At 42.7% G+C, this 27,994-nt stretch overlaps 2 protein-coding genes and 2 long non-coding RNA genes across 20 annotated transcripts in view; 2 read left to right on the forward strand and 2 right to left on the reverse strand.

The window, feature by feature from the left end:
- Nucleotides 1-9,061, reverse strand: part of LOC110260976 (uncharacterized) — a 108,355-nt gene extending 99,294 nt beyond the window's left edge. For 5 of the 7 annotated variants that reach the window (XR_014806039.1, XR_014806038.1, XR_014806041.1 and 2 more), the window contains exons 1-2: nt 8,879-9,061; nt 4,177-4,462 (exon numbers count right to left, since the gene is read on the reverse strand). This is a non-coding gene — a long non-coding RNA (uncharacterized LOC110260976). Of the gene's footprint in view, nt 1-4,176; nt 4,463-8,874 lie in introns of all 7 variants that reach the window. The other 2 variants (XR_014806042.1, XR_014806043.1) reach the window with 2 other exon arrangements.
- Nucleotides 9,062-9,105: 44 nt separating this feature from the next.
- Nucleotides 9,106-16,976, forward strand: PDCD5 (programmed cell death 5). 3 transcript variants are annotated; one of them, XM_005655804.4, is made up of 6 exons: nt 9,149-9,304; nt 10,253-10,290; nt 13,073-13,134; nt 15,070-15,161; nt 16,124-16,195; nt 16,788-16,976. In XM_005655804.4, the coding sequence occupies exons 1-6, from the start codon at nt 9,239-9,241 to the stop codon at nt 16,833-16,835; spliced, it is 378 nt and encodes a 125-aa protein (XP_005655861.2). In that variant the 5' UTR covers nt 9,149-9,238; the 3' UTR covers nt 16,836-16,976. The 3 variants fall into 3 exon arrangements, 2 of the variants coding, with proteins under 2 accessions (XP_005655861.2, XP_084816550.1); XM_084960424.1 differs by lacking the exon at nt 16,788-16,976 and having other exon boundaries at nt 15,578-16,184; XR_014806025.1 differs by lacking the exons at nt 10,253-10,290; nt 13,073-13,134; nt 15,070-15,161; nt 16,124-16,195; nt 16,788-16,976 and adding an exon at nt 9,930-10,049 and having other exon boundaries at nt 9,106-9,734.
- Nucleotides 16,977-18,763: 1,787 nt separating this feature from the next.
- LOC146402319 (uncharacterized) lies at nt 18,764-26,906 on the forward strand. 3 transcript variants are annotated; one of them, XR_014806046.1, is made up of 3 exons: nt 18,764-19,258; nt 22,572-23,947; nt 24,761-26,906. It is a non-coding gene; the product is annotated as an uncharacterized LOC146402319 (long non-coding RNA). The 3 variants fall into 3 exon arrangements; XR_014806048.1 differs by lacking the exons at nt 18,764-19,258; nt 22,572-23,947 and adding an exon at nt 19,902-20,751 and having other exon boundaries at nt 24,761-26,667; XR_014806047.1 differs by lacking the exon at nt 18,764-19,258 and having other exon boundaries at nt 22,833-23,930; nt 24,761-26,667.
- ANKRD27 (ankyrin repeat domain 27) overlaps nt 26,612-27,994 on the reverse strand; it is a 58,941-nt gene continuing 57,558 nt past the window's right edge. For all 7 annotated transcript variants that reach the window (XR_014805991.1, XR_014805989.1, XR_014805990.1 and 4 more), the window contains one exon: nt 26,612-27,958. Coding sequence is in view for 4 of the 7 variants with exons in the window: in XM_021094270.2 (XP_020949929.1) it covers nt 27,713-27,958 (246 nt within the window). In the remaining 3 variants the exon portion in view is untranslated. The remainder of the gene's footprint in view (nt 27,959-27,994) is intronic.

Below are 27,994 nucleotides of genomic sequence, written 5' to 3' on the forward strand. Positions count from 1 at the left end.
TCTTCCCCCTAAGAGCCTACAAAAATGGTAGGAAAAGACTAAACGGGGACTAAATCCATAATGACAAGAGAACAGAAAATTGTCCATCGGTGGGGGAGAGCTTTGAAAAAATTCTAAGATGAGGTCAAGCAGATGTAGGCATGATAATAACGACCCACCACAGGCTGCTCATCTTTTCTACAGAATCCCAGAGAGGCACAAGAGAGAAGATGCAAGGAAGACCGGGCCGAAAACACCGAGGTTCCTTGAAAAGCTCTGTCTTAAACATTCTAGTCCTTATCCCCTCCCCTTGCTTGGAATGTAGGACCAAGAAAGGTGAGCTCTGCAAATGAAACATCTGAGAGTTTGTCCATGAAGAAATTTAATAACAAAGAAGAAGAAAAGGAAGAAGGAGGAAGAGAGGGAAGGAGAAAAGGAAGGAAGGAAGGGGGGAGGGAGGGAAGAAAAACCGAGAGAGACAATATGTGTATTCATTTGCTAAGGATTGCCATGAAAAAATACCACCAACATGAAAAAAAAACAAACAAAATAAAACAAACCCTCAAAGGAAAGAGAACTACTTTAGGAAATAGAAGATAATTTAAATTTTTTCCTTTTTGCGTTTGAGGGCCACATCCGTGGCAAATGGAAGGTCCCAGGCTAGGGATCTAATTGGAGCTACAGCTGCCAGTCTGCACCACAGCAACAACAACTGGGGATCCGAGCCTCATCTGCAACCTACACCACAGCTCATGGCAACTCCGGATCCTTAACCCACTGAACAAGGCCAGGGATCGAACCTGCAACCTCATGGTTCCTAGTCGGATTCGTTTCCACTGCGCCATGACAGGAACTCCCTTTTATTTTTTTTGAGAATTTAAATTTTTTCTGATTATTATCACAACTATATTCAAGAAGGTATTGCATCAAAATCAAGAACAAGCTACTAAGTAAATGGCACAACCAGAAAGCAAGAAAGGGCTCTTATAAAATGAAAACATGATACTGAAATAAACTGAATAGAAGGCTCAGAAGATAAAAGAGAATAAATTTTCCAGAAAGCAGAAGAAAACAAACCCATGAGATAGAAGACATGAATGAAAAGAGACCTAGAGGATCTATCCAGGAGGTCCAGTTTTTACAAGCATTCCAGACAGAGAGACAGAAATCAGAGGGGAAACATGATCAAATGAACAGTATGCCAAAGTCTCCCAAAGGTTAAAGTTACAAGTTTTTAGATTGAAAATACCTACAAAGCAAAGAGCACAAGGATTTTTAAAAGACCCATATGTGTGCAAAGTTTTAGAACATTGGGGAAAAAAAAATATTCCAAAAGCTTCCAGAAGGAAAAATACCATTTATGAAGGAACAAAATTCAGATTTTTTTTTTTTTTTTTTTTTTTGTCTTTTTAGGGCCGCATCCTCAGCCTGTGGAGGTTCCCAGGCTAGGGGTCGATTTGTAGCTACAGCTGCCAGCCTCTGCCACAGCCACAGCAATGCCAGATCTGAGCCTCATCTGGGACCTACACCACAGCTCATGGCAACACCAGATCCTTAACCCACTGAGCAAGGCCAGGGATCGAACCTGTTCCTCATAGATACTAGTCAGATTCATTTTCTCTGAGCCATGATGGGAACTCCCAAAATTCAGATTTTTTTTTTAATCACCAACACCAAATGGTAGAAAACAGATGAGATATACCTTTATACTTCAAAGGGACTGATTACTAAACACAAATGAATCATGAGCTGATAAGAAAACAAACAGGTGTGGTAAAGTTTATTTGGACAACTGAAGAGATACATGGGGTTGTGTACCAATTAGATGATATCTTATCTATATTAATTCATTGGGTGTAATAGTTGTAGTTGTGTATGAGAATGTCTTTGTTCTTAGGGTATATATACTTAGGGGTGAAGCAATAGGGTATCTGCAGGTTACAATCAAATGCTTCAGAAAAACTGTGTGTGAGTATATGGGGGGGTGTGTGTGTGTGCCGTGTATGCATGCACATATGTGTGTAGAATTATTTTGTCTAGAAGTTTATAATCATCCACACAATTAGTCAAGCATAAGAGTAAATATTCAGAGATGCAAGAACATCAAAATTTTACCTGCCAGCTGTTTTTAGAAAATTGCTTGAAGATATATTTCAACAAAATGAGGGATTAAACCAGGATAGAAAATAGAGCATCCAAGAAACAGGATACAACCTAAAATAGCAACAAATGGAAGGACAGGAATGCAACAGTCCTGGAACTACCCAGATTAAAGAGGGAAGAGGGAGTTCCCTGGTGGCCTAGTGGTTAGGACTTGGCATTGTGGAGTTCCCATCATGGCACAGTGGAAACGAATCTGACTAGGAACCATGAGGTTGTGGGTTCGACCCCTGGCCTCACCCAGTGGGCTAAGGATCCAGTGTTGCCATGAGCTGTGGCATAGGTCGCAGACATGGCTCGGATCTGATATTGCTGTGGCTGTGGCGTGGCTGGCAGCTGTAGCTCTGATTGGACTGCTAGCCTTGGAACCTCCATATGCTACAGGCGCTGCCCTAAAAAGAAAAAAAAAAAAAAAAAAAAAAAAGGATTTGGCATTGTCACTGCTGTGGCTAGAGTTCCATCCCTGGCCCAGAAATTTCTGCATGCCATAGGTGTGCCAAAAATAAATAAATAAATAAATAATAAAAGCCTTGGGAGTTCAATCCCTGCTCCAAGAACTTCCATGTGCTGTGGATGTGGCATTACAAAGAAAAAAAAAAAAAAAAGTAAGAGGAAGGCCTTTATAACACAGATACCTAACAATAAAAGTAGAATCAATCAGAACACAGGATATGAAGGAGCATTTAGAAAGAAATGTTCAATTTTCTTTGATAAAGAAAAACAAAGTCACCTCTGATTTCATTGCAGCATCATAAACAATAACCAGGACACAGAAATAAACTAAGTGTCCATCTATGGATGAATGGATAAAGAAAATGAGGCATAAAGATACAACGGAATTATCATTCAGCCATAAAAGGAAGGAAATCTTGCCATTTGCAATAACATGGATGGACCTAGAGAATATTATGCTAAGCGAAATAAGTCAGACAGAGAAGGACAAATACCATAGGATTTCACTTATGTGGGGAATCTAAAACAGAACAAGTGAACCACAAAGAAAGTCAATCTTTTTTGTTTTTTTAGGGTTGCACCTGCAGCATATGGAGGTTCCTAGGCTAGGGGTCCAATTGGAGCTGTAGCTGCCGGCCTACACCACAGCCACAGCCACACGGGATCCGAGCAACCCACTCCACAGCTAACGGCACCACCAGATCCTTAACCCACCAAGCGAGACCAGGGATCGACACCCACCCCACCCCCCTTCCTCATGGATGCTTGTCGGGTTCGTTAACTGCTGAGCCACGACGGGAATTCCAGTCCATTATATTTCAAACAAACAAACTCATGGCAAAAGTGACTAGATTTGTAGTTACAGGATTGGAGGGTTTCCTCAGGGGAGGGGGAGTTGAATGAAGGTAATCAAAAGTTACAAAGTGCCAGTTATAAGACGAAAATACTAGGGCTATAATGTACAAAATATAGTTGACACTGCCGTATATTATATATGAAAGTTAAGAGAGTAAATCCTAAAAACTCTCATCACAACAAAAAAAATTTTTTTTAATTTACCTTGGAGTTCCCGTTGCAGCTTAGCGGGTTAAGGACCTGATGCTGTCTCTGTGAGGATGTGGGTTCAATCCCTGGCCTCATGCAGTGGGTTAAGGATCCAGCATTGTCACAAGTTGCATCATAGGTCGCAGATGTGGCTGCGATCCGGCATTGCCATTGCCGTGGCTGTGGCGCAGGCTGGCAGCTGCAGCTCTGATTTGACCCCTAACCTGGGAACTTCCATACACTGCAGGTGCAGCCATAAAAACAAAATTAAATTAAAATTAAAAATTTTTTCTTTTCTTTTTGCGTCTAAATGAGAGGCTGGATATCCACTAAACTTATTGTGGTAATTATTTCACGATATATATGTACGTCAAATCATTATGCTATACACCTTAAAGTTACACAGTGCTATAGCCAATCATATCTCAATAAAACACAAAGAAAAAAAAGACTAAATTATGATGACAGGTTGGAATATCAATGAGATGTAGCACAGATAATCGAAGTGGAGCATGTAGAAAAAAAATGATGTGAACTTACTGGAAGGGTAGAAATGCCCGCGGCATATGGAGGTTCCCAGGCTAGGGGTCGAATCGGAGCTGTGGCCACCGGCCTACGCCAGAGCCATAGCAACGCTGGATCCGAGCCGCGTCTGCAACCTACACCACAGCTCACGGAAACGCCGGATCGTTAACCCACTGAGCAAGGCCAGGGATCGAACCCGTAACCTCATGGTTCCTAGTCGGATTCGTTAACCACTGCGCCACGACGGGAACTCCGGTATCTTCATCTTTTAAAGCTGGGAGTCAAGAGACACTGTCTATACCTGATGGAATAAGAAACAGAAGGGATGCAATAAGTACATGTATTGCTTAAGGACAGAAAAATAAACAACTTTGGAACTGAAAAGGGGTATGAGCCTTAGGAAAAAGAGGAAGAGAAATAGGGATTGCGGAATGTGTTAAATCCTTATCCATCATGGGAGGAGATCATCGGATGATGTCTAAATGATGCAAATTAAGACATGAGCGCACCGGTATATTATTTAAATATAGAGCATCAACCCACTTCCTGACTGTGCATTTGCCTTCTCCCCACTCCCACTGTTTACAGTCCTGCCTGAGTGGCTCACTTGCAGTTCCTTAAACATTTCAGGAGTTCCTGTCATGGCTCAGTGGTTAATGAATCTGACTAGGAACCATGAGGAACCATTGCGGGTTCGATCCCTGGTCTTGCTCAGTGGGTTAGGGATCCGGTGTTGCCATGAGCTGTGGTGTAGGTCGCAGACATGGCTCGGATCCCGTGTTGCTGTGGCTCTAGTGTAGGCCGGTGGCTACAGCTCCAATTGGACCCCTAGCCTGGGAACCTCCATATACCTCGGGAGTGGCCCAAGAAATGGCAAAAAGACAAAAAAAAGAAACAAACAAAAAAACATTTCAGGCAGGCTCCTACTTTAGGACCCTTGCCTTTCTGTTCCCTGTGCCTGGAATTCTCTTCCACAAGAAACCTCTGCGACTCTCTGTGCCTCTGTCAAGTCAAAAGTCACCATCTCAATAAACACTTGGCAGACCCACCACGTGAACCATCCCCGCTACCTGATTTTATTTTTCTCAGTAGCACTTTAGTTACCACATCTAATACACGTGTTCTGCCTTTTATTTCTACATTTATATTATAACCCCACTTCACCAGTGCTACGTAGGAGGGGGAGGGAGGGAGGCTTGCCTGTTTTTATTCACCTCTGTATACACTGGTATCTAGAACATGTCCTTGGCACGAGGAGGCCGACACTCAACACACAGTTCATAAAAGAATAAGCGAAGGTAATACTAGAAGGAACTAGAGGGAAAGTTTTACCTTTGGGGAACTGAGACTGAGTTGGTTAGAACAGGGCCAGGAAGAGCTGCCTTCCCTTTGTACCACTGATTTTAAAATCAATCTTTCTTTCTCTTTCTTTCTTTCTTTCCTTCCTTCCTTCCTTCCTTCCTTCCTTCCTTCCTTCCTTCCCTCCTTCCCTCCGACCCACGGCATATGGAGCTCCCAAGCCAGGGATCAGATCTGAGCCACAGTTGCAACCTAAGCCACAGCTGCGGCAACAATGGATTCTTAACTCACTGTGGGGGGTCAGGAATGGAACCTGTGTCCCAAAGCCCCCAAGAGGCTGCTAATCCTGATGCACCACAGCAGGAACTCCCATCTGATTTTTTTTTCCTTTTTTGTGATATTTTGGGCTGCTCCCGCGGCATATGGAGATTCCCAGGCCAGGGGTCCAATTGGAGCTGTAGCCACTGGCCTACGCCAGAGCCACAGCAACTCCGGATCCAAGCCACATCTGCAATCTACACCACAGCTCATGGCAATGTCGGATCCTTAACCCACTGAACAAGGCCAGGGATCGAACCCGCAACCTCATAGTTCCTAGTCGGATTCGTTAACCACTGCGCCACGACGGGAACTCCTCCCCACTGATTTTTTAAAATCAATATTATTTTGATCAGAGTTTAAAGAAATTATTACCTTTAGAAGATATAAAAACATTTTAAAACATTGTGAAAGAGAAAAAGATAAGAACATTGAAAATACGATACATGTATGTATATCTACACACACAAAACTGTACTCACAAGTAAATTCATTCCTTAAATGTTTTCATTATTAAAAAGAAAGAATAAAAATAGACAAATAGAACATTTGGAAGGAACCGAAAGGACAATTACAATGGAAATATGAAAGGAGGTAGAAACAAAGATTAAAAAAAGAAAGTAATCAATACTAATAAATTTGAGTTCCTTGGGGGGGAAAACCCCCAGCAAAATATTAAAATGTCTGGAAAGTATAATCAGAAAACACAAAGAATGAAGTTCCCATCGTGGCGCAGTGGTTAACGAATCTGACTAGGAACCATGAGGTTGCAGGTTCGATCCCTGGCCTTGCTCAGTGGGTTAAGGATCCAGCGTTGCAGTGAGCTGTGGTGTAGGTCACAGATGAGGCTCAGATCCTGAGTTTCTGTGGCTGTGGTGTAAGCTGGTGGCTACAGCTCCGATTAAACCCCTAGCCTAGGAACCTCCATATGCCGTGGGAGCAGCCCAAGAAATTGCAAAAAAAAAAAAAAAAAGAAAGAAAGAAAGAAAACACAAAGAAGAAACAATAACCCCTAAAAAAACAATCAAATCAGCAATCCCTAAAAGGTATACAACCACAGATACAGATGTGATAGCCAGATATTTCTAAAACATGAAACCCTGAATGAAATGGTTGTCTAGCAATTAAAATAACCTTGAAAAGAGACAGAAAACCTGATCAGGCTGATGAAGAAAACGAAAATATGTTCAAAGAGGGGTCCAACCCAGGTGTGTTGACAGAAAGTCCTTTCATTTCTGCCCTAAAATAGTCACACAACTACATAAAGAATTTATTGGAGTTCCCATCGTGGCGCAGTGGTTAATGGATCCGACTAGGAACCATGAGGTTGTGGGTTCAGTCCCTGGCCTTGCTCAGTGGGTTGACGATCCGGCGTTGCCGTGAGCTGTGGTGTATGTTGCAGACGCGGCTCGGATCCTGCGTTGCTGTGGCTCTGGCATAGGCCGGTGGCTGCAGCTCCGATTCGACCCCTAGCCTGGGAACCTCCATATGTCGCGGGAGCGGCCCAAAGAAATAGCAAAAAGACAAAAAAAACCCAATTTATCGTTGTTTTATTTGTTTGTCTTTTCTAGGGCTGCACCCTTGGCATATGGAGGTTCCCAGGCTAGTAGTGGTCAAATTGGAGCTGTAGCTGCCGGCCTATGCCAGAGGCCAGAGCCTTAGCAACTAGGTATCCGAGCCTTGTCCGAGACCTACACCACAGCTCATGGCAACGCCGGATCCTTAACCCACTGAGCAAGGCCAGGGATCGAACCCACATCCTCATGGTTCCTAGTCGGATTCGTTAACCACTGAGCCACGACGGGAACTCCTAATTTAACTTTTAAACTTTTAAATATTTGATTCATTGAGAACATGTTTTTGATCTAGGGAATGAGTTTAGAATCCTTGTGTCTGCTGACCTGGCTGTCTCCTCCCCACCCAAGGCTGACCTGTGTGAGTGGGAGTCACAGGACCCATCACATCACCCACTGCATGACTGTCCACAGTGGATCTCAAAACATGACACCCTGAAACAGAAGACAAGACTCCAGACTGCCATTTTCACAATCTCTCCCCGCAAAAATCTTGTCTGTTCGCATATTAAAGAGAAGCCATCCTTAATGGTTAAGAATGTCAAATTCAAAGCACATGAATTCTTTATACCCAAGAGTTATGTGTCAATGTTCACCACAGCATCATTCACGAGAACCAATAAGAGGAAACACCTCGAGTGATGAATAAAGGAAATGTGTTTTAAAAAAATATATATAACAAAATATTATTCACCCTTAAAAAGGAAGAAAATGCTAACACATGCTACAACATGGAGGAAATAATCTAGTCACAAAAGGACAAACGTTGTATGATCCCACTTATGGGGGTACCTACAATGGGCAAATTCATAGAATGGTTTAAGGGCTAAGGTAGAAAGGATTGAGGAGTTGTTATTTATAGGGTATGGATTCAGTTTTACAAGATGAAAAGAGTTCTAAAGATTACACAAGGTGAATGTATTTAACACTCCTGAACTGCGCCCTTAAAAATGGTTCAAATAGTCAATTTTATATATTGCCACAACTGAAAAAAACAACACATGCCACCAACTTCTCCACTCCAAAGGCCTGCTTTTACCTCCAGGGAGGTGTGTGTGTGTGTGTTGGTGGGAGGAGTGTCAGGCGTGTACCAGAGTTCACACCACATTCCACACACCACCACATCCCACAGCCCCTCCTCCAACCTCTCAGGTAAGGCCTGTTTTAACTCCTTTTGTTTGTTGGGTTTTCTTAAGCTACATATTTAAGTTCCCCAACCAGGGATCAAACCTGGGCCTCAGCAGCCACCCCAAGCGCTGCAGTCGAATGCTTAACGTACTGCGCCACAGTGGGAACTCTTGGCTTCTTAATAGCAAGGTGACCAGGGAGTCTTTACTTGCTCCAGCGCCCCCCAACCTATTTTAAATGTAAATTTAATATTTTTGAGCAAATTTAACAATTGTGCAACCATCACCACCATCCAGGTTTAGGACCTTTCCATCACTCCTTTCTAAGCGCCCGGATCCTTATCTGATGGAGATGATAGGAGCCTAGCGCATTGTAAGCCACCAACAAATTTTACCTACTATTACGCTTGTTGATGATGGCCTGTTTCTAGGTTATTATCTTTCCCTGCAAGGGGCCGGATTCTAGCTCGGACGGGGCCGGCACGCGTAGAGCACAGATTTGCAGAAGAGACGTGGGACCGGAGAAGGAATGCCCCGCGCAGCGATTCTGCCCGGTGCCTCACCGCCTGCGATCGTGGAATCGGGCCTCTCCCCGCGCCCTGGCTGGGGCTGGAGGCGTGGCTTCGGGTTGGATTGGTGATGCCTGGGCGCTGCGGGCGCCTGCGCAGTGGTGAGGGCCGCGCGCGCGCGCCGAGGGGCAGCCGGAGTTCTGAGTGGGCCAAAGCGTGGTTGCGGCTGCTCGCCCGGGACGGCCGCACCATGGCTGAGGAGGAGCTCGAGGCGCTGAGGAAGCAGAGGCTGGCCGAGCTGCAGGCGAAGCATGGGGTGAGCGCGCCGGCCGCCCGCCAGGCCCGTCCCCTGCGGGGCGCCGCCCTCGCCCGAAGCGGAGGGCGCGGCCCCGGGCGGAGGCTGCAGGCGCCGCAGCCCGCGCTCTTCCCAGGGGCCGAGGACCCCGCCTCCGCTCACCCGCGGACTCCGGGGTGGTTCGGCTCCACTCCGCGGCACAGGGGTTCGGGCGGCACGCGGACCACGTGTTGTCCCGGGCGGGTCTGGCGCAGGCCTCTGCTGGGCAGGGAGTCGGTCTCCTCAGGGCCGGCATTGGTCCCAAGCAGAATGCTCAGCCCGTCGGGGTTCGGTGCCTCTAGCTCTTGAATCTAGCCTTGAATCTAGCCCTTCTAGCCGAATATTTTCTAGAATTCAGTTTTTCCGACCCAAGTGCTCGACAAACATTTTTTGAGGGTCTGCTCTGTGCCAGGTGCTGAAGCTGTAGCGGGCCCAGGGACGGGTCCAGGGAGGAGCCAGACACTGAACTCTAGTACCGTTTTTAAAACGCCTTAATCTTGAAAAGAGGGGGGGAGTAGCGTTTTAGGGATGGAGCGGGATGGTCTGGAAGGAAGCGCTGTTTGAATTATCAACGTCCCCAATACCAAATCACAATTTTCCTTTCCAGAAATTATCCTTACCACATGAAATACGGTTTCATAGTACAGAGGCTCTTCTCCCTAATGGTTGTTTGTATCCTAAAACATTCTATTGGATTGTGACTTTAGAAGGTTATCAGAACGTGTAGTAAGTGGAAGCTAAGCTTTATTATTTTATTGTTTTATTTTTTATATTTATTGCCATCTCTACCACCGCAGGAGCCTGTTAGGCATCAGAAACAATCTAGAACCGTTCCTGTTTTGTTTTTTTTTTCTCCCCTCTATGAGATAACAAACAGTTCCTATTTTTCTTCCTCCGTGAAATTCCTAAAAGATAAAATTATTTTTTCAGGATCCTGGTGATGCAGCACAACAGGAAGCAAAGCACAGGTATGAGCTGGAACTTTGAGTTTTTTAATGTAGTAGCTCCTTTTAAATTAAGTTAACGAGTAATAGACACAACATTAGTTTTAGGTGTACAACATAATCATTTCCTGTTTGTATATATTGTGAAATGATCCCCCCATAAGTCGAGTGAACATCTATTACCATACATATAATTTTTTTCTTGTGATGAGAACTTTTTTTACTGTCTTAGCAACTTTCAAATACACAGTATTTTTTAAACTTTTTTTTTTTTTTTTTTTTGTCATGCTCTCAGCATGTGGAAGTTCCCTGGCCTGGGACTGAACCTGTGGCACAGCAGTGACCCAAGCCACTGCAGTAGCCAAGCTGGATCCTTGGATCCTTAACCCCATGTGCTGCAAGAAAACTCCTACAATATAGTATTATTAACTCTAGTCATCATGCTGTGTACTACATCCCCATGACTTATTTATAACTGGAAGTTTACTTTTTGACAGCCTTCACCCATTTTGCCCACCTCTCAACTCACCTCTTGCTCTATTCTCTGTGTCCATGGTAACTCTGAACTTTTTGAAAGATGGTTTCACCAAAAAAGTGGGGTTTTTTTACTTTCGTTCTTTTAATAGATGTGTGAATGTTAAAGTTTTTCCTTGCATACTGATTTTTGCAGAAATCGTTGTTGCTGTTAGTTAACTAAATACACATGTATAGAACCCAGTAACACATATGATCTATATGGCAATCACATATGACAATCACTGATTGATGTTTTTCTGCTAAAATTTGTTGATGTTTGCGTCCCCGCTAAACTGTAATTGCCTTAAAATAAGCATGATAATAGGACTATGTGGTAGGGAGGTTGTGAGGAGTGGTTCACATTTAGTAAATGCTCAATAAATATTAACTGTTAATGTATTCTTAGTGTTATTTTACCCCAGCACCTTGCAGAGCACCTCACAATTGGCAGGTGTGTTGAATAAATGGCTGGTTACCTCATCATGCTACCTTTTTTCCTAACTGATTTTTTTTTTAAATAATAATGTAAAACTTACCATCTTAACCATTTTTAAGTGTATAGTTGTGTCGTATTAACTATATTCTCTTTATTGTGCTACAGATCTCTAGAACTTTTTCATCTCGTAAAACAAACTATATCTATTAACTCCCCATTTCCCCCTCCCCCATGCTGCCTCTTAGTTAACTTAACAATACTTATACTTACCAAGAGCACCTGCTCTGGACCAACCATTATGTTGGGTCCAGAGAAATAGGCAAGGCAGAGACTGTTCCTGCCCTCTGTAGCTTACCTTAGAGGGAGAAGACAGATGGTAAGTACTTGGGATAGTGCTGAGACGAAAATAAAACTACCACATGAATTTCATTGATTCTAATATGTGCGTCCCCCCACCACACACATATTTTAACATATCTGAAATTCGCATGAGTCACAAAACTCTCTGTCCTAAAGAGGATTTATTTTTGCTTCACTTGGGTCATTCATTTCTAACCTGAGACTTCTTAAAGTTCTCTGCTTGGCATTCTCTCTTGCCTGCATCCTGGTAGTGCGAACTCAAACAGCAAGCCTACAGAGCTTGAAGTTCAAATTCTCTGACTCTTTTTTTTTTTTTTTTAAAACTTCCTCTCAGGGCCAAGGTTGATGTATGCACACTTCCTTGCCGTCTCTTTCTGCATGGCAGGTTTATTTCTTGTTGACTTTGTATTGAAGCTCTTGCTCTTTGATACCTCAGCTTTGAATGAGGGTCTCATGTTAGGCACTTCATCTGGGGTATTTTCCATCCATATATAACGCTATATATGACTTGAGTTACAATAGATGGTGTCTTGGATTCAGTGAAATACAGTAGTAGGTTGTGGCAGGGTTGAAGTACTCGGGAGTAATAAGGAATGGCTTTTGGAAGTGGGCTTCAGTCTGTGTTCCTGAACCCTAAGGCTTCTCAGGTGGGAGTAATTAGTAGGCACAGGCAGCCCCAGCTTCTAATTGAGCCAGCTTCTAATTTTGCATATGTTGTGTTTTAATTTCTTTGAAGGGCTTTATTTGAAAAACAGTTTATGCTTAAAAACATAGGAACAGTAGTTCCTGCTAGATAGGTAGGAAGATGCAAGGATTCACTCCCCTCCACCCCAAAACTAGAACTGAGAGTCTTGAAATGTGGGATCTGGTCCTCTCTGGGCCATGGTTGCCTGTGTGTGTCCCAGTTTCTTTCTTTCTTCTTTTTTTTCTTTTCGTATTTTGTATTTTGTGCTATTCAGGGCTACACCTGCGGCATATGGAGGTTCCCAGGCTAGGGGTCTAATCAGAGCTGTAGCTGCCGGCCTATGCCAGAGCCATGGCAATGAGGGACCTGAGCTGCGTCTGTGACCTACACCGCAGCTCACAGCAGCACTGATCCTTAACACACTGAGCGAGGCCAAGGATCGAACCCAGAAGCCTCATGGTTCCTAGTCGGATTCGTTTCCAGGGAACGCAGGTTCTTCATCTCTGAGGAGGTTACATAGACTCATCACCTGGTCCTTGTAAGTGCCTAAAATCTCACTACAAATTTCTAGCACCCCTCACACACTGGATACTCAATACGGATACTTAATATGTGTTTATAATGGTGGTTGAATTGAAACTCCACCCTGGATTATAAAAATGTGAAGTTTTACCTTTCAACTTTGTAGATTTATAATCAAAATATAAAGCTGGCCTTTGAGGGTAAGATCGGACTCGTTACATTTCTCCATGTTTAGTAGGAATGCTGACTGCTTAATTCTAATTTTGCTTATCCTGTTTTTGTTATAGGGAAGCAGAAATGAGAAACAGTATCTTAGCCCAAGTTCTGGATCAGTCAGCCCGGGCCCGGTGTAAGCATCTTTCATTTTTTTTATTTCCATAAAATTGGCTTGAGTTTTTTGAATAGGGAGATAATATATGAAATTATTGCTGTCTCTGGAATAAGCATTTGTTTAACCTAAAAACACATGAGATACAGATTATAAGAAGTGTGAAGTTTATAAACCTAAAAGAATGTATTTAAATCATGGTTAAAAGTACCAGCTCCGTCCTCACTTATCAAGGAAGTGCTCTCCAGGTGCATGTATATCCTCCATATCCTCGGAGTTAGAACCCACAGATAGAGAGGGCTGATTATTGTACTGTACCATTTTATATAAGGGACTTGAGCATCCTCAGGTTTTGGCATCCAAAGAGCATCCTGGAACCAATCCCTTACAGATACCAAGGGAAAATTTACAGAAACTCTTAAATAGAGTTAATCACAAAGTGTTGCTGGTAGTCAAAGTGTGTAATAGGGGATCAGGTTGTTTGTACAGGCAGACCTTGGAAATTCTGTGGCTTTTGTTCCAGCCCACCTTAATAAAGTGAGTCCCACAGATTTTTTGGTTTCCCAGTAGATGCAAAAATTGAGCTACGCTAGGCTGTAGTCCGTTAGGTGTGTAACAGCATCATGTCTTTAAAAAAACCAATGTACATGCCTTCATTTAAAAATACCTTGAGTTCCTGTCGTGGCTCAGTGGTTAACGAATCCGACTAGGAACCATGAGGTTGCGGGTTCGATCCCTGGCCTCGCTCAGCAGGTTAAGGATCCGGCATTGCCGTGAGCTGTGGAGTAGGTCGCAGACAGTTTGGATCCCGCGTTGCTGTGGCTCTGGCTTAGGCCAGGAGCTACAGCTCCAATTCGACCCCTAGCCCGGGAACCTTCATATGCCGCGGGAGCGGCCCAAGAAAATGGCAAAAAAACCAAAATAAGTAAATAAATAAACAAATAAATAAAAATACCTTAATGCTGGGGTTCCATTGTGGCTCAGTGGATTAAGAAACTGATAGTATCCATGACGATGCACGTTTGATCCCTGGTCTCAGTGGGTTAAGGATCTGGCATTGCTGTGGCTGTGGTGTAGGCTGGCAGCTGCAGCTCCAATTTGGCCCCAGCCTCCTGGGACGTTCCATATGACGATGGTGCAGCCCTAAAAAAGACTTAAAAAAAAAAAAAAAAAAAAAACCTTAATGCTAAAAATGCTATCATCTGAGCCTTCAGTGAGTCACGATCTTTTTGCAGTAACATCAGAGATCATTGATCACAGATAACGTAGCAAATGTAATATTAATAGAAAGTTTGGAATATTATGAGAATTACCAAAATGTGACACAAAGGCATGAAGTGAGCAGGTGCTGTTGGGAAAATGGCGCCAGTAGACGTGCTTAAAACAGGCTTGCCACATACCTTCATTTGTAAAAAATGGATTATCTGTAAAGTATAAAAAGTGAGGCTCAACAAAACAAAGAATACCTATATTCTCCATTTGAGTGCATGTTTGTAATTTTTCATAATAAAAATTGAAGAGAAAACCACATAGAAACAGTGAGCCAGTCAGAATGAACCAGTATATTCTATATTGTAACTTGAAGGCAAGCTTAGATGGATCAGCAAGATTTTATATGCATAGTAATGTATAAAGAGCTTTGCAGAAAGCAGTCATGTATATGGGGTTTTTTGTTTGTTTGTTTTTTAAGCATAAGGCTTAGAATCTGAGGATGCAGGTTTAACCTTGGCTTTACCGCTACCTCTCTGTGGTCTTGACTGAGACTGACATAGCTGAACTTAAATCTCATTTTTCAGAGGAGTATCAAGTGTCTCTTCTACCTACTTTGCTAGTCTCTAGACGTAAATAAGTCTGAAGTGCTTTGGAAATGTCACTGCTTGGTTTCAAAGTATGATATAAGTGCATTTAGTTTTGACTTCTTTGTATGTGTGTGTGTTTTTTTTTTTTCCTTTTTAGTAAGTAACTTAGCACTTGTAAAGCCTGAGAAAACTAAAGCAGTAGAGAACTACCTTATACAGATGGCACGATATGGACAGCTAAGTGGAAAGGTAAGCTTGGACTGCCTTGAGGCAGTTTTAACCTATTGTTACCTACTTAGTCAAAACTTATCTTCAGAAGGTCAATTTCATCATTTTCTGCTTATAGAATTCTTGAAGCAGTTGCTGAAGGAGAGAATAGCTGTACCTACCATAGTTCCTAAAAGATAACTGCTTGTCTTTCCTAAAATCCTCTGCTTTCCTTTCCTGACATTGCTGTGGAACCTTGTTGGTGTTATTTATGTGGAAACCAGTGACTTTTAGGGTCAGCTAGCTGAAACTGCTTTACACTGGAAATAAGGTTTGAGTAACACTAATTAAAATAGGTAAAGTTATGTTTGTTTTGCAAATGAGGAGGTGCTAAAACTCCTGGTAATTATGTGCATTGCCGTAATGCCACTGTGAATATATTCTGGTAATCTTTCAAGATCCGGAGGAGCCCCACCTGCACTGAGAGACCCTCTGCTGCCACCACAGCCTGCAGGGATCAGCCTGCCCTGAACCCCTTACACTGAGAATGTGTGTAAAAGAGACAGCTGGTTTCCTGCTTTCGGGTTTCTCAAGATTTCAAGAGCAGAGGCTGTGTGTCTCTGTCCCTGACACTTAACTCAGTGGTTGTCCTTGTCTACTAGTGGTGATAAAGGTGTTCTTAAATACCTGCTCACTTTGGATTTTTTAAGGAGGCTAACTTCCTTGAATGAAAGTGGATTCAAGGACAGATTTCAAGGCAGATCATGTCCTTGAATGACGGATTCTTTAAAGATGGATACGTTTCCTCCCTCAAATGAAAACCAGCAGGGCAGATTTTATGTGGAACTTAAAACTAAGCCTTATAGCCAGGGGTTTCAGGCTGCTGGTCTACTCTCCTTCCCGCTTGACCTTCATCCCCACACCCGGAAGGACTAAAAGTTCAGTCTGCTGAGGTCAGTTCTTTGTTTTAAAAAAAGTACTGTTTTTCTTTCTGGTTATCCTAGGTATCAGAACAAGGTTTAATAGAAATCCTCGAAAAAGTAAGCCAACAAACAGAAAAGAAAACAACAGTTAAAGTAAGTTTCCCAAATGCTCATGGCAGAAGAAAGACTGATACTTTAAATAAGTGTTGCATATGCATCTATTATAGCAAACGTTTCAGCCTCTAGACATTTTCATTTTATAGCACAAGGAAGTCTAGGGAGAAAGGCTGCATATATTTAGGGTTTGATTTTTTTTTTTTTTTAATCTTTTTAGGGCCACACCCGTGGCATATGGAGGTTCTCAGGCTAGGGGTCTAATCGGAGCCATAGCTGCCATCCACAGCCACAGCCTTAGCAATGCTGGATACAAGCCGCGTCTGTGACATACACCACAGTTCATGGCAATGCCAGATCCTTAACCCACTGAGCAAAGCCAGGGATCGAACCCACGTCCTCATGGATACTGGTCAGGTTCGTTAACCACTGAGCTATGATGGGAACTCCAAGGGTCTGATTTTTAAGCCTCTTCTTTTGTTGTCCTTCCCTGCCCTTGGATCTGAAACACTAAATAAGTTATTTTAAAGACGGAAATGTCTTGCAGTAGTAGGTAGAAATTTATCTTCTCAGAAAATCTGAGTTAAGCTTTATTAAACATGTTATGATATTCATTTAATTTTCCCTCCAGTTCAACAGAAGAAAAGTAATGGACTCTGATGAAGATGACGATTATTGAATTTAAGATGTTTAGAGACTGGAACTTAATGGAACAATTCTAGGACAGATAATACCTGGCAGCAGTTAAGATCTGACGGGAAGTTTACTTTGTTTATTGTCCATATACCTTTTAAAAATAAACTTGTTATGCAAAATAAAACAATTTGGGCAAAGTTGTTCTAGTACCATAGCTAAATAAAGAAGATCTGCATTTAAATTTTTTTCCTTTCTCATCCAAAGCTTTTGAACATGTGTAGCAGCATGAATATACCCTTTGTAATTGTGACATTAGTGTTAGGTAGGAAGATGGCTTTAGCAGAAATAGAAGCTGCTCAAGCTGTCTTCAGTAAGAAGAAAATAGCATCCAGTAACATCATGGGGTTAAGGCTTGTGGATTGAGCTGAATCAACTTGTTTTTTCATTTTTATTGAAGTATAGTTGATTTACAATGTTGTATTTCTGCTCTACAGCAAAGTGACTCAGCTATACACACATAGATATTCTTCTCCGTTGTAGTTTATCACAGAGTATTGAATATTGTTCCCTTTGCAATATAGCAGGACCTTGTTGTTTATCCATTCTGTGTACCATAGTTTGCACCTGCTAATCCCAAATTCCCAATCTTTCCCACCCCAGTCCCTCTCCCCTTCGGCAACCACAAGTCTTTTCTCTGTCTATTTCTGTTTTGTAGACAAGCTCATTGTGTCATATTTTAGATTCCAATATGAGTGATACCACACAGTATTTGTCTTTCTCTTTGTGATTTATTTCACTTAGTATAATAATCTCTTGGTCTTTTCATGTTGCTGCAAATGGCATTATTTTATTCTTCTTTAATATTCCATTATATATATATATATATATACGGATATATACACACCACATCTTTATCCATTCATTTGTCGCTGGGCATTTAGGTTGCTTCCATATCTTGGCTGTTGTGAACAGTGCTGCGGTGAATATCTTCTCTAATTAGTTTTGTCTGGGTATATGCTCAGTAGTAAGATTGCTGGATGATGTGGCAATTCTGTTTTTAGTTTTTAGGGTAACCTCCATACTGTTTTTTTTTTTTTTTTCTTTATACAACCACACGCATGGCATATGGAAGTTCCTAGGCTAGGGGTTGAATTGGAACTGCAGCTGCCAGCCTATGTCACAGCCACTGCAACAGCCAGATCCAAGTTTGCAACAAAGGTGGATCCTTAACCCACCAAGCAAGGCCAGGGATCCAGCCTGCATCCTTATAGCGACAGTGTTAGGTCCTCAACCTGCTGAGCCCTAGTAAATGGTCAGTCTTAAAGAATGTTCCATGTGTACTTGAAAAGAATGTTTATTCTGCTTTTTCTGGATGTAATGTCCTGAAAATATCAAGTTGAATTTTTGTTGTGTCATTTAGGATCTCTGTTGCCTTTTTGATTTTCTGTCTTTCTTGAAGATCTTTCCATTGATTGAGGGGGTGTTAATGTCTCCCACTATTTTTGTATTCCCATCCATCTCTCCCTTAGTGTATGTTAGTGGTAGTTTTATGTATCTAGTGTATGTTAGTGGTAGTTTTATGTATCTGGGGGCTCCTGTATTGGGTGCATATAGGTTGACAAATGTGATGTCCTTTTCTTGTATTGATCCTTTTATCACTGTGTAGTGTCCTCCTTTATCTTTCTTTATAGCCTTTGTTTTAAAGTCTATTTTGTCTGCCACAAGAGTTCCCTGATGGTTCAGCGGGTTAAGGATCTGGCATAGTCTTTGCTGTGGATGGGTCATGTTTGATCCCTGGCTCAGAGTTCCACATGCTAGGGGCATGGCCCCCCAAAAAAGTATTTTATAGGAGTTTTGTGACCCCTGTCATTTCAATTTGCTTGACCTATCTTTTTCCATCCCCACCCTTTCATTCTATATGTGTTCTTTGCCCTAAAGTGGGTCCTTTGTGTGCAGCATATTATAGACTCTTTTTTTTTTTTTTTTTTTTTTAAATCCAATCTGCCTCTCTGTCTTTTGATTGGTACATTCAGCCCTTTGATATTTAAGGTAATTTTGTTTGTTTTAGGGCTGCACCCACAGCACATGGAAGTTCCTGGGCTAGGGGTCAAATGGGAACTGCAGCTGCTGGCCTGTATCACAGCCACAGCAACGCAGGATCTGAACCACATCTGCGACCTACACCACAGCTCATGTCATCGCCAGATCCCCAACCCACTAAGCAAGGCCAGGGATCAAAGCCACATCCTCATGGATCCTAGTCAGATGCATTTCCACTGAGCCACAACAGGAACTCCCTTAAGGTAATTATTGATAATGTATTTATTGCCATTTTAAACCTTGTTTGCCAGTTGATTTTATATTTCTTTGTCCCTTTTTGTTTTCCCTTTTGTGGTTGATGATTTTCTTTTGTTTTATGCTCATATTGTCTTTGGTTTTTGTGAATCTGTTATATGTTTCTGATATGTGGTTACCCTGTTTTTCATGTATGTTAATCCTGTCTTGTATCTACTTGCCTTACACTGGTAGTCATATAAACTCAAAGACATTCTAGGAGTTCCCTGGTGTCTCAGGAGGTTAAGGATCTAGTGTTGCCACTGTTGCAGCTTGGGTCACTGCAGTGGTACAGGTTTGATCCACAACCCAGGAACTTTTACATGTTGTAGTGCAGCAGAAAAACAAAAAACAATACACATACACATTCTAGAAAAAAGAAATCTGTATTTTCTTACTCTTCTCCCCCACATCTTATGATTTTGATGTCCTCTTTTACATGTTCATCCTTTTGCTATTCATTGTGGTTTTCATCACTTTCACAGAAATTTTTTGAATTTTTTTTAATCTAAGTATTGGTTTATTTGATTTACTTTCCAATTGTGATTCTCTCTTTCCTATAGATTCTTTTCTATTTAGAGAAGATTTCACTATTTCCTCTAGAGTAGCTTCACTATTGCTGTATTTTTTTAGTTTTTTCTTGTCTGAGAAATTCTTTATCTCTGTTATTCCAAATGATAATTTTTCTGAGCAGAGTGTCCTATATTGCAGATTTTTCCCCTTTAGCACTTTGTTTTGTTTATCTTAGTAGGGCTGCACCCTTGGCATATGGAAGTTCCCAGGCTATGGGTCGACTCAGAACTGTAGCCACCAGACTACAGCACATCCACAGCAACTCGGGATCCCAGCAGCATCTTCAACCTGCACCACAGCTCACGGCAATACCAGATCCTTTATTATTTTTTTTTAATTTAATTTTTTTTATTACTCAAGTGAATTTATCACAGATGTAGTTGTATAATGATCATAACAATCCAGTTTCACAGGATTTCCATCCCACAACCCAAGCACATCCCCCCACACCCCAAACTGTCTCCTTCTCCAAGTTTTTCAGTGTCTGTGAGTCAGCATCTGTTCTGCAAAGAAGTTCAGTCTCTCCTTTTTTCAGATTCCACATGTCAGTGAAAGCATTTGATGTTAGTGTCTCATTGTATGGCTGACTTCACTTAGCATGATAATTTCTAGGTCCATCCATGTTGCTAAAAATGCTGGTATTTCGTTCCTTTTAATGGCTGAGTAATATTCCATTGTGTATATGTACCACATCTTCTTGATCCATTCTGTCAATGGACATGTAAGTTGTTTCCATGTCTTGGCTATTGTAAATAGTGTTGCAGTGAACATCAGAGTACATGTGTCTTTGTGAGTCATGGGTTTTCTCTGGGTAGATGCCCAGGAGTGGGATGCTGGATTGAATGGTATTTCTATATTTAGTTTTCTGAGGAATCTCTATACTGTTTTCCCAGTGGTTGCACCAATTTACAATCCCACCAACAGTGTAATAGGGTTCCTCTTTCTCCACACCCTCTCCCGCACTTACTGTTTGTAGACTTTCTGGCTGAACACCAGATCCTTTAACACGCTGAGCAAGACCAGGGATCAAACCACTGTCCTCGTGAATACTAGTTGGGTTTGTTACTGTAGAGCCACAATGGGAACTCCCCTTTTTGCACTGTGAAAATATCTTGCTACTCCCTTCTGGCCTGTAACATTTCTATAGACAAATCAGCTGTTAGCCTTATGGGGATTCTCTTATAATTAACTCTTTGTTTTTCTCTTGCTGCCTTTTGAATCCTCTCTTTAACTTTTGCTATTTTTATTACAGTGTGTGTGTGGTCTATTTGTGTTTATCTGATTTTGGACCCTCTGTGCTTCCCGTACCTGGATATCTATTTCCTTTTTTAGATTTGGGAAGCTTTCAGACATAATGTTTTCAAATACATTTTCTTTTTCCTTTCATTTTTTTTTTTTGCTTTTTAGGGCAGCACCCGTGGCATATGGAGGTTCCCATGCCTGGGGTCCAGTTGGAGCTACAGCTGCCAGCCTACGCCACAGCCACAGTAGTGCTCCATCTGAGCCGCATCTACGACCTACACCACAGCTTACGGCAATGCTAGATCCCTAACCCACTGAGTGAGGCCAGGGATTGAACCTCATGGTTCCCAGTCGTATTCATTTCCACTGCACCACAACAGGAACTCCTCAGATACATTTTCAGTCCTCTTTTTCTTCTTTTGGGATCCCTATTGTGCATAGATTGGCATGCTTTTATCCCATAGGTCTCTTACATTGCTTTCATTTTTTTTCATTTGGCTTTCTGTCTGCTGTTCTGATTGGGTGATTTCCGTTATTCTATCTTCCAGATCACTTAGTCATTCTTCTGCATTATTCATTCTGTTATTCATTGCCTTTAGGTCAGCTTTTGTCTTAATGAATGAATTTTCTAACTTTTCTGGGCTCCTCCTTATAGTTTTCTAGTTCCTTTCTGTTGTAGCCTTTCTCAGTTCCTTCAGTATTTTCATGATCTCCTTTTTGAACTTGGTGTCTTTTAGACTGTAGAGGCCTGTTTCATTGTTTGTTTGTTTGTTTTCAGGGGAATTCTCTTGCTCTTTTAATTCCTCCACTTCATTTTTACTGATGTTTCTCTTGCTCTGTGAGTTAACCACTGTGTAGCCTATGAAGGTGTAGTTTTTTTTGGCATGAGGGCTGTTTTTAGTGTGGATGTCTGCCACCTCTTTCCTCTATGTATGCTGGCTATTATCCCATTGATAGAAGGTGTGAGTGGTTTTGTCACCAGGGCCTGCTCTTAGCTCTCTGGTTACCACAGCCCTGTCAGGGGCCAGGTATGTTCCCTGGTTCTTGGAGTAGAGGCCCCCAGATCTGTGTCTGAGCAATGGTGTGAGGTGGATGGGGTTGGAGCACTCCCACTGGGAGAGGAGCTACTGAGGGTCTCCACCAGAGCTCTTCACTGATGAGTGTGCTCTGTTGGGTCACCTGTTGTGCAGAGTACACTATTGTTGGCCCTGCCCTCAGCCCCATCTCATCCTTGGGAATGCCAGCAGTTGGTTGTGGTGTCCCTCAGGCATTGTTTTCACAAGGCCACCAGTGCAGATCCCCTGAAGTCACGTCCCAGGTTTGCAGTAGTTGTGCACCCAGACCCACTGTGAGGACTATGGAGGCAGCTCTGACTCTGGTCCAGCCCAACCTCCAGGTACCTGCACCTACAAAACCCACAGCTGCCAAAGCCAGACCCATCGCACCCACAGAGACACCTGTCGTCCACTCATATGTCCTGCAGGAGCTGAATTTACCTGTCTGGTGGTGAGGATATGAATTTGCAGCTTGGAGTTCCCATCGTGGCTCAGCGCATAAATGAATCCATGAGGAGGTGGATTTGATGCCTGGCTGCCGTGTCACAGTGTTAAGGATCTGGCATTGCCGTGAGCTGTGGTGTAGGTCGCAAATGCAGCTCTGTTGCTGTGGCTTGTGTAGGCCAGTGGCTACAGCTTCAATTCAGCTTGTAGCCTGGGAACCTCCATATACCGCAGGCATGGCCCTAAAAGACAAAAAAAAAAAACAGCTTGTGTAGCCATGGGGCGATTTCGGCCTTCCTTCCTACGTTGTGCTACCCCAGGGCTTATCTGTGGTTTCAGCCTCTCCTCTGTGAGTAGGCAGTCAGCTGGTGTCAACTTCCAGAACCTGCTGAGACAGCAGCTGGTGCATGAGAGCCCACTGAGGTAGTGACTGGGGTACTGGGGTGCAGGAACCCCCAGAGGTTGGAGCCCCCAAGGTCGCAGCTGGGGCCAGAGCCTGGAGGCAGAGGCTGTAAGGGCAGCTCCACCCATCCCTTTGAGAACCAGTTTACAATGGTACTTTGTTTCTGTGGCAGGTCCTGGCTTCTGCAGATACCCCTGGTTGTAGCTGTACCCAACTCCAGCCCCTTCAGGCTGTCTGCACCGCCAATACCAGTCTTCTCCTGGGTCTGTTCTCTAAATGCCAAGGTCCAACACGAGCCCTGGCTTGTACCAACAAACCTGAGTCCCAGGCTTGGGTGTGTAGGGCAGTGGCCTGACCATCTCTACAGGTCTCTTTTCTGCCTGCCACAAACCAGTTGTTGTGGTCTCCCCTGAGCCTCTGAAGCTTCTTTTCTATCCTGATTGATCTCCCAGTGGTGAGGGGGCCTCTTCTTCAGCTCCCTCCCAGGGCCACTGGTCCTGTCCCATTTCCTCTTTTTTTTTCAAATCTCTTTCATCCTTCCTGGTTATGTGGAGATCTTTCTTGTCCTTTCAGGTGTTTGAGGCCTTCTGCTATGTTGAGTAGGTGTTCTGTGAGAATCGTTCCACATGTAGGTGTGTTTTTGATGTGTTTGTGGGAAGAGGTGAGTTCCATGTTCTTCTCTGCCATCTTGATTGGAGCCCGTCCAGAAATTATTTTTAAAGACCAGTAATACTCAAGCTGAGTCATCTTTAATATTTCTAAGACATAGGTTCTGAAAGCAGGTAAGCTATTTTTTTTCCTGCAGTTACTACTTATATTTAACATAAGAAAATCCCTAATCTTGGTTTCCTTTATAATCTGATTCCCAAGGCATTGAGACTAAATTATCTAACAAATATCACCCCTTCCAAACAACCTCTGTAACTAGAGGATACATCCATTGGAAAAAAATGACCAAAATAATTGGGACCTGCTAGTAATGATACTTACACACTAATAAGCGTGTTTTGTAAGAGAAATGATTTCTAATGATTAAAATCCAGTGGAAACAGTTGAGCAGTTAACATTTTGCTAGAAATGTTCTGGAGTTGGAGTTCTATCGTGGTGCAGTGGAAACGAATCCGACTAGGAACCATGAGGTTGCGGGTTCGATCCCTGGCCTCGCTCAGTGGGTTAAGGATCCAGTGTTGCCATGAGCCGTGGTGTAGGTCGCAGATGTGGCTCGGATCCTGCATTGCTGTGGCTCTGGTGTAGGCTGGCAGCGACAACTCTGATTCGACCCCTAGCCTGGGAACCTCCACATGCTGTAGGTGCAGCCCTAAAAAGACAAAAAAAAAGCAAATGTCCTTTATTTTTTAAGAACAGATATATATTTTTTTCAGATAACACCCCCTCCCCAGGCATGTGGAGTTCCCAGGTCAGGGATCAAACCCTTGTCACAGGGCTCGTGACACTGCCAATCCCGTTTCACCACAGTGGGAACTCCAAATGTCATCTCTCATATTGTGCTTTACTCCAGCCAGGTTATGAAAAAAACTTTGCTCGTAAGTTTAAATCATTGGGAGTTCCCTTGTGGCACAGCAGGTTAAGGTTCCGGCGTTGCCTCAGCTGTGGCACAGGCCGAAACTAGAGCACTGATTTGATCCCTGCCCTGTGGACTTCCTCCTGCTGTGGATATGGCCAAAAATGAAGAAACAAATTTTTTTTTTTTTTTTTGTCCTTTTGCCATTTCTTGGGCCACTCCCAAGGTTCCCAGGCTAGGGGTCTAATCGGAGCCGTAGCCACTGGCCTATGCCAAGCCACAGCAACGCGGGATCCAAGCCGCATCTGCAACCTACACCACAGCTCACGGCAACACCGGATCCTTAACCCACTGAGCAAGGGCAGGGACCGAACCCGCAACCTCATGGTTCCTAGTCGGATTCGTTAACCACTGCACCACGACGGGAACTCCTGAAGAAACAAATTTAAATCTTAATTGTGAAGTGAGCTGTTATAACCTTATAGATAGATGTCTTAGTCCTGTGAGATCCAGCCCCAGAGGAAGTTCATAGCATTTGATGAGATGAATAAGATTAATAGCAAGGATGTAATGGGAATATGGTTTATGATCCCAATCTCTGATTTAACTGCTGACAGATGTTTAAACTATATTTGAGATTTTACCATACTTGAGACTTGAAATTTATAGCCATAGACAAGAAAATCAGTGTTGGAACAAGTGTATTCCTGAATAAGAAATGATTAGAACTATTAAGAACATCAAAAACTTTTCAGAGGAACAGAAGAAATTATTGAAAGTAAAATCTGATCAAGGATTTTGAAAAATCCCAATTACAGGTAAATTTTTTTTTGGTCTCATTTATATAGAAATGCTAGAGGGAGACTAGACCACTCTCAGCAAGTTTTGCCACACGCTTTCTCTTTGTCCTGATGATGGTAGCTGCTGACATGAATGTGTTTAAAGATTCTCAAAGTCCCACCCTTCAGAGATGCTGAGACTGGAAAGTGATTCTACACATAAGGATAGAGGTTCTTGAAGGTGTCAAGGGGGTGGGGTATGTTTCTCTCTAGAGAGTAGTTATTCTAAGCTAATTTAACTGACAATACTTTGAATTCAAAACATTCTTACACAAAATAGAAATTTGAGCATTACCAACTTATGAATTATCAAATCAAATTTAGTTTTTAAGTGGGAAAGTAATTGGAGAGAAACACAAGTGTTTTAAAGATAATCGAGGTAATCACTTCAGATTGCTCCCCTGCTGATTTCCAGAGGAGCTCTAGAGGAGTCTCCTCCACTGAGATTGACAGTCCCATTCCTGGTATTCTTATCTGCAGGTAAAGGGCACACCAAGCTGGGGACTGCCAGCTCTGATGGCAGCAGCAGTCAGACCTTGACCCCAGCTCTGACAGTGCAAGCAAACCAGCCCTCTTATTTCATGAGCCTGTTTCCTCATCTGACAATTCTACCAGCCAGGGCAGGTGTTGGAATTGATGGGGGGTATACGTGAAAGTTTTCAAAATCATATTGTACCACCCCCAAAATTAAGTGGTATCAAATGTATGTATTTGCATCTTGGAAATGGCTGTGCTGATAAACTTACCCTGTAAGTTTTTTTTTTTTTTTTCTTTTTAGGGCTGTATCTGCAGTGAATGGAAGTTCCCAGACTAGCAGTTGGATGAATCAGAGCCACAGCAACAGCGACACAGGATCTGAGCCTCATCTGTTACCTACACCACAGTTCTCACATCCACACTGGATCCTTAACCCACTGAGCAAAGCCAGGGATCAAACCCACATCTTCATGCATACTAGTCAGGTTGGTTACTGCTGAGCCAAGACAGGAACTCCTAGGGTAAAATTTCTTAATGAGGGTAGTAGGGAAGCACAGCAGCTAAAGTCAGTGAGGTGGTAGCGTTTAAAAGTGGGGAAAAGGAAGAAAAGTAAATCCGAAGAAATTTGCAAAGCAACACTGCTCTCTTTGTGCTAAGAAGCTATGTTTAGTTCCTGTGATGTTACATTAAAAGCATTTTTGCACTTAACTTGATTGGATCAGCCCTGCTCAGGGTAGATGGGTAATGGTCTGCTCCACATGATCCAGTTCACATGTTTTAGTCATACTCACATTTATAACGGAAAAACAAACTGTATGTCCTCCAACAGAGGAAGGTTTTTCCACATGCAGAACACATGTTTATAGCAGAAAGGCCGAGAAACACATCAGAGCAAAACATTAAGTAAAAAAAGTACACCATGACACACTCAAGAATCATAGAATTTACTGTTTCTTCTCCATCATTTGGCACATATCCAAGGCACATTAGAAAATTAAAAATCATAAATTACTTTGTAGAAAAATAATCAGTCCCTCCCTTCTGTACATAAGTACTTCCAAGAACATGCACAAAACCATTTCTCTGTTACAAAGTTATTTGAAAATGTACTCCAGACAAACCCATGTTTGCAACCCTAGACCAGTTAATAACATAAAAAAATAAGAGTATAATCTATAGAAATTTATATAAAAAGGAATAAATGGCAATAAATTCTAACCTAAAGTAATTTTGACCTGGTTTGTGCTAAGTTTTGAATCTGAATCAAAAGACAAAAAAGATGTGCCAAATCTATTCTCCAGTTCAGTAACCATCCATCAGGTGTGACATTTTAAGGGAGGCTCTTAATGGAAAGGGATGTTTCTGGAGACACTGCTGCAGGGGCCTACGTGTGGTGATCCATTATCTGAATTTTCTTTTAGGAAAAATCATACCCAGCTTTCCCCACATACATACACAGTGTCGAACATATATGTGTCCTTTTCACTAAAATGAACATCAAAATGGCATTTAGGCATCTTTGGGTTAAAGTGTTGCTTGCAAAGGGACATTTTCGGGTCCTGTATTTCTTCACTCAAACGTGGCATTTTCCCCCGGCCTCCACAGTACCATGAAATTTAAACTGCTTCTCTTCAGCTCCTCCCAAAGGGAGATAGTCTTTTAGCTGTGGTTTGCTAGTTTATACACATCGCAAAGGTTTAGCACCTTTCGTTAGGAGGAGGTCAGAGTCTGGTGATGAAACCTCTCACTGTAGCCAAGGAACCTTAATACTTAAAGCATACACCCTGGTCCTAGGGTCTGGACACAACTGGAATTTTTTTCCGCTCCTTTGCAAGTGCATTCATTAGCTTTGAAGAGGAAGGGGATGCTGATGACTTTCTGTTGCTGCGTTCTTTCCATCAGCCACAGAAAAGCTTGCAGGGCCTTTCCGCCTTTCTCTCAAGCCAAATAGTACACTGAGTTCTAAGCTGCATTCATGCTCAGCATCTTGTGGAGGACTGGCGTCTTGGCAGTAAATAACTCCTATTACTGTTAAGACTGGGAAATGCTAGCCTCTTGGGGAGCGATCAGGTTGCTGGCAGTCTCCGGGCCCTTGGATACAACTGCATCATCAACTGTGTGTCTACGGAGCATTCTCCTGCTTGCTGGGGCCTTCTGTCTCCGCCCAGGCCTCTCTGACGACGACGACGGCTGATCATCATTCCCTTTGTCAGCACGCAGAGGTCTGCTCTGGTCTGGCAGGTTCTTCTGCTTCCGTGTGACTCTCTGCCACCCTGCCTAAAGAAAAGGTATGATTCAAACAGTGCACACCTG

Source organism: Sus scrofa, chromosome 6 (assembly GCF_054392235.1).
Source record: "Sus scrofa isolate SSC_HxYL_T2T_F1_AM1 chromosome 6, Sscrofa_HxYL_maternal_Yorkshire_Landrace_v2.0, whole genome shotgun sequence".
NCBI lineage: Eukaryota > Metazoa > Chordata > Mammalia > Artiodactyla > Suidae > Sus > Sus scrofa.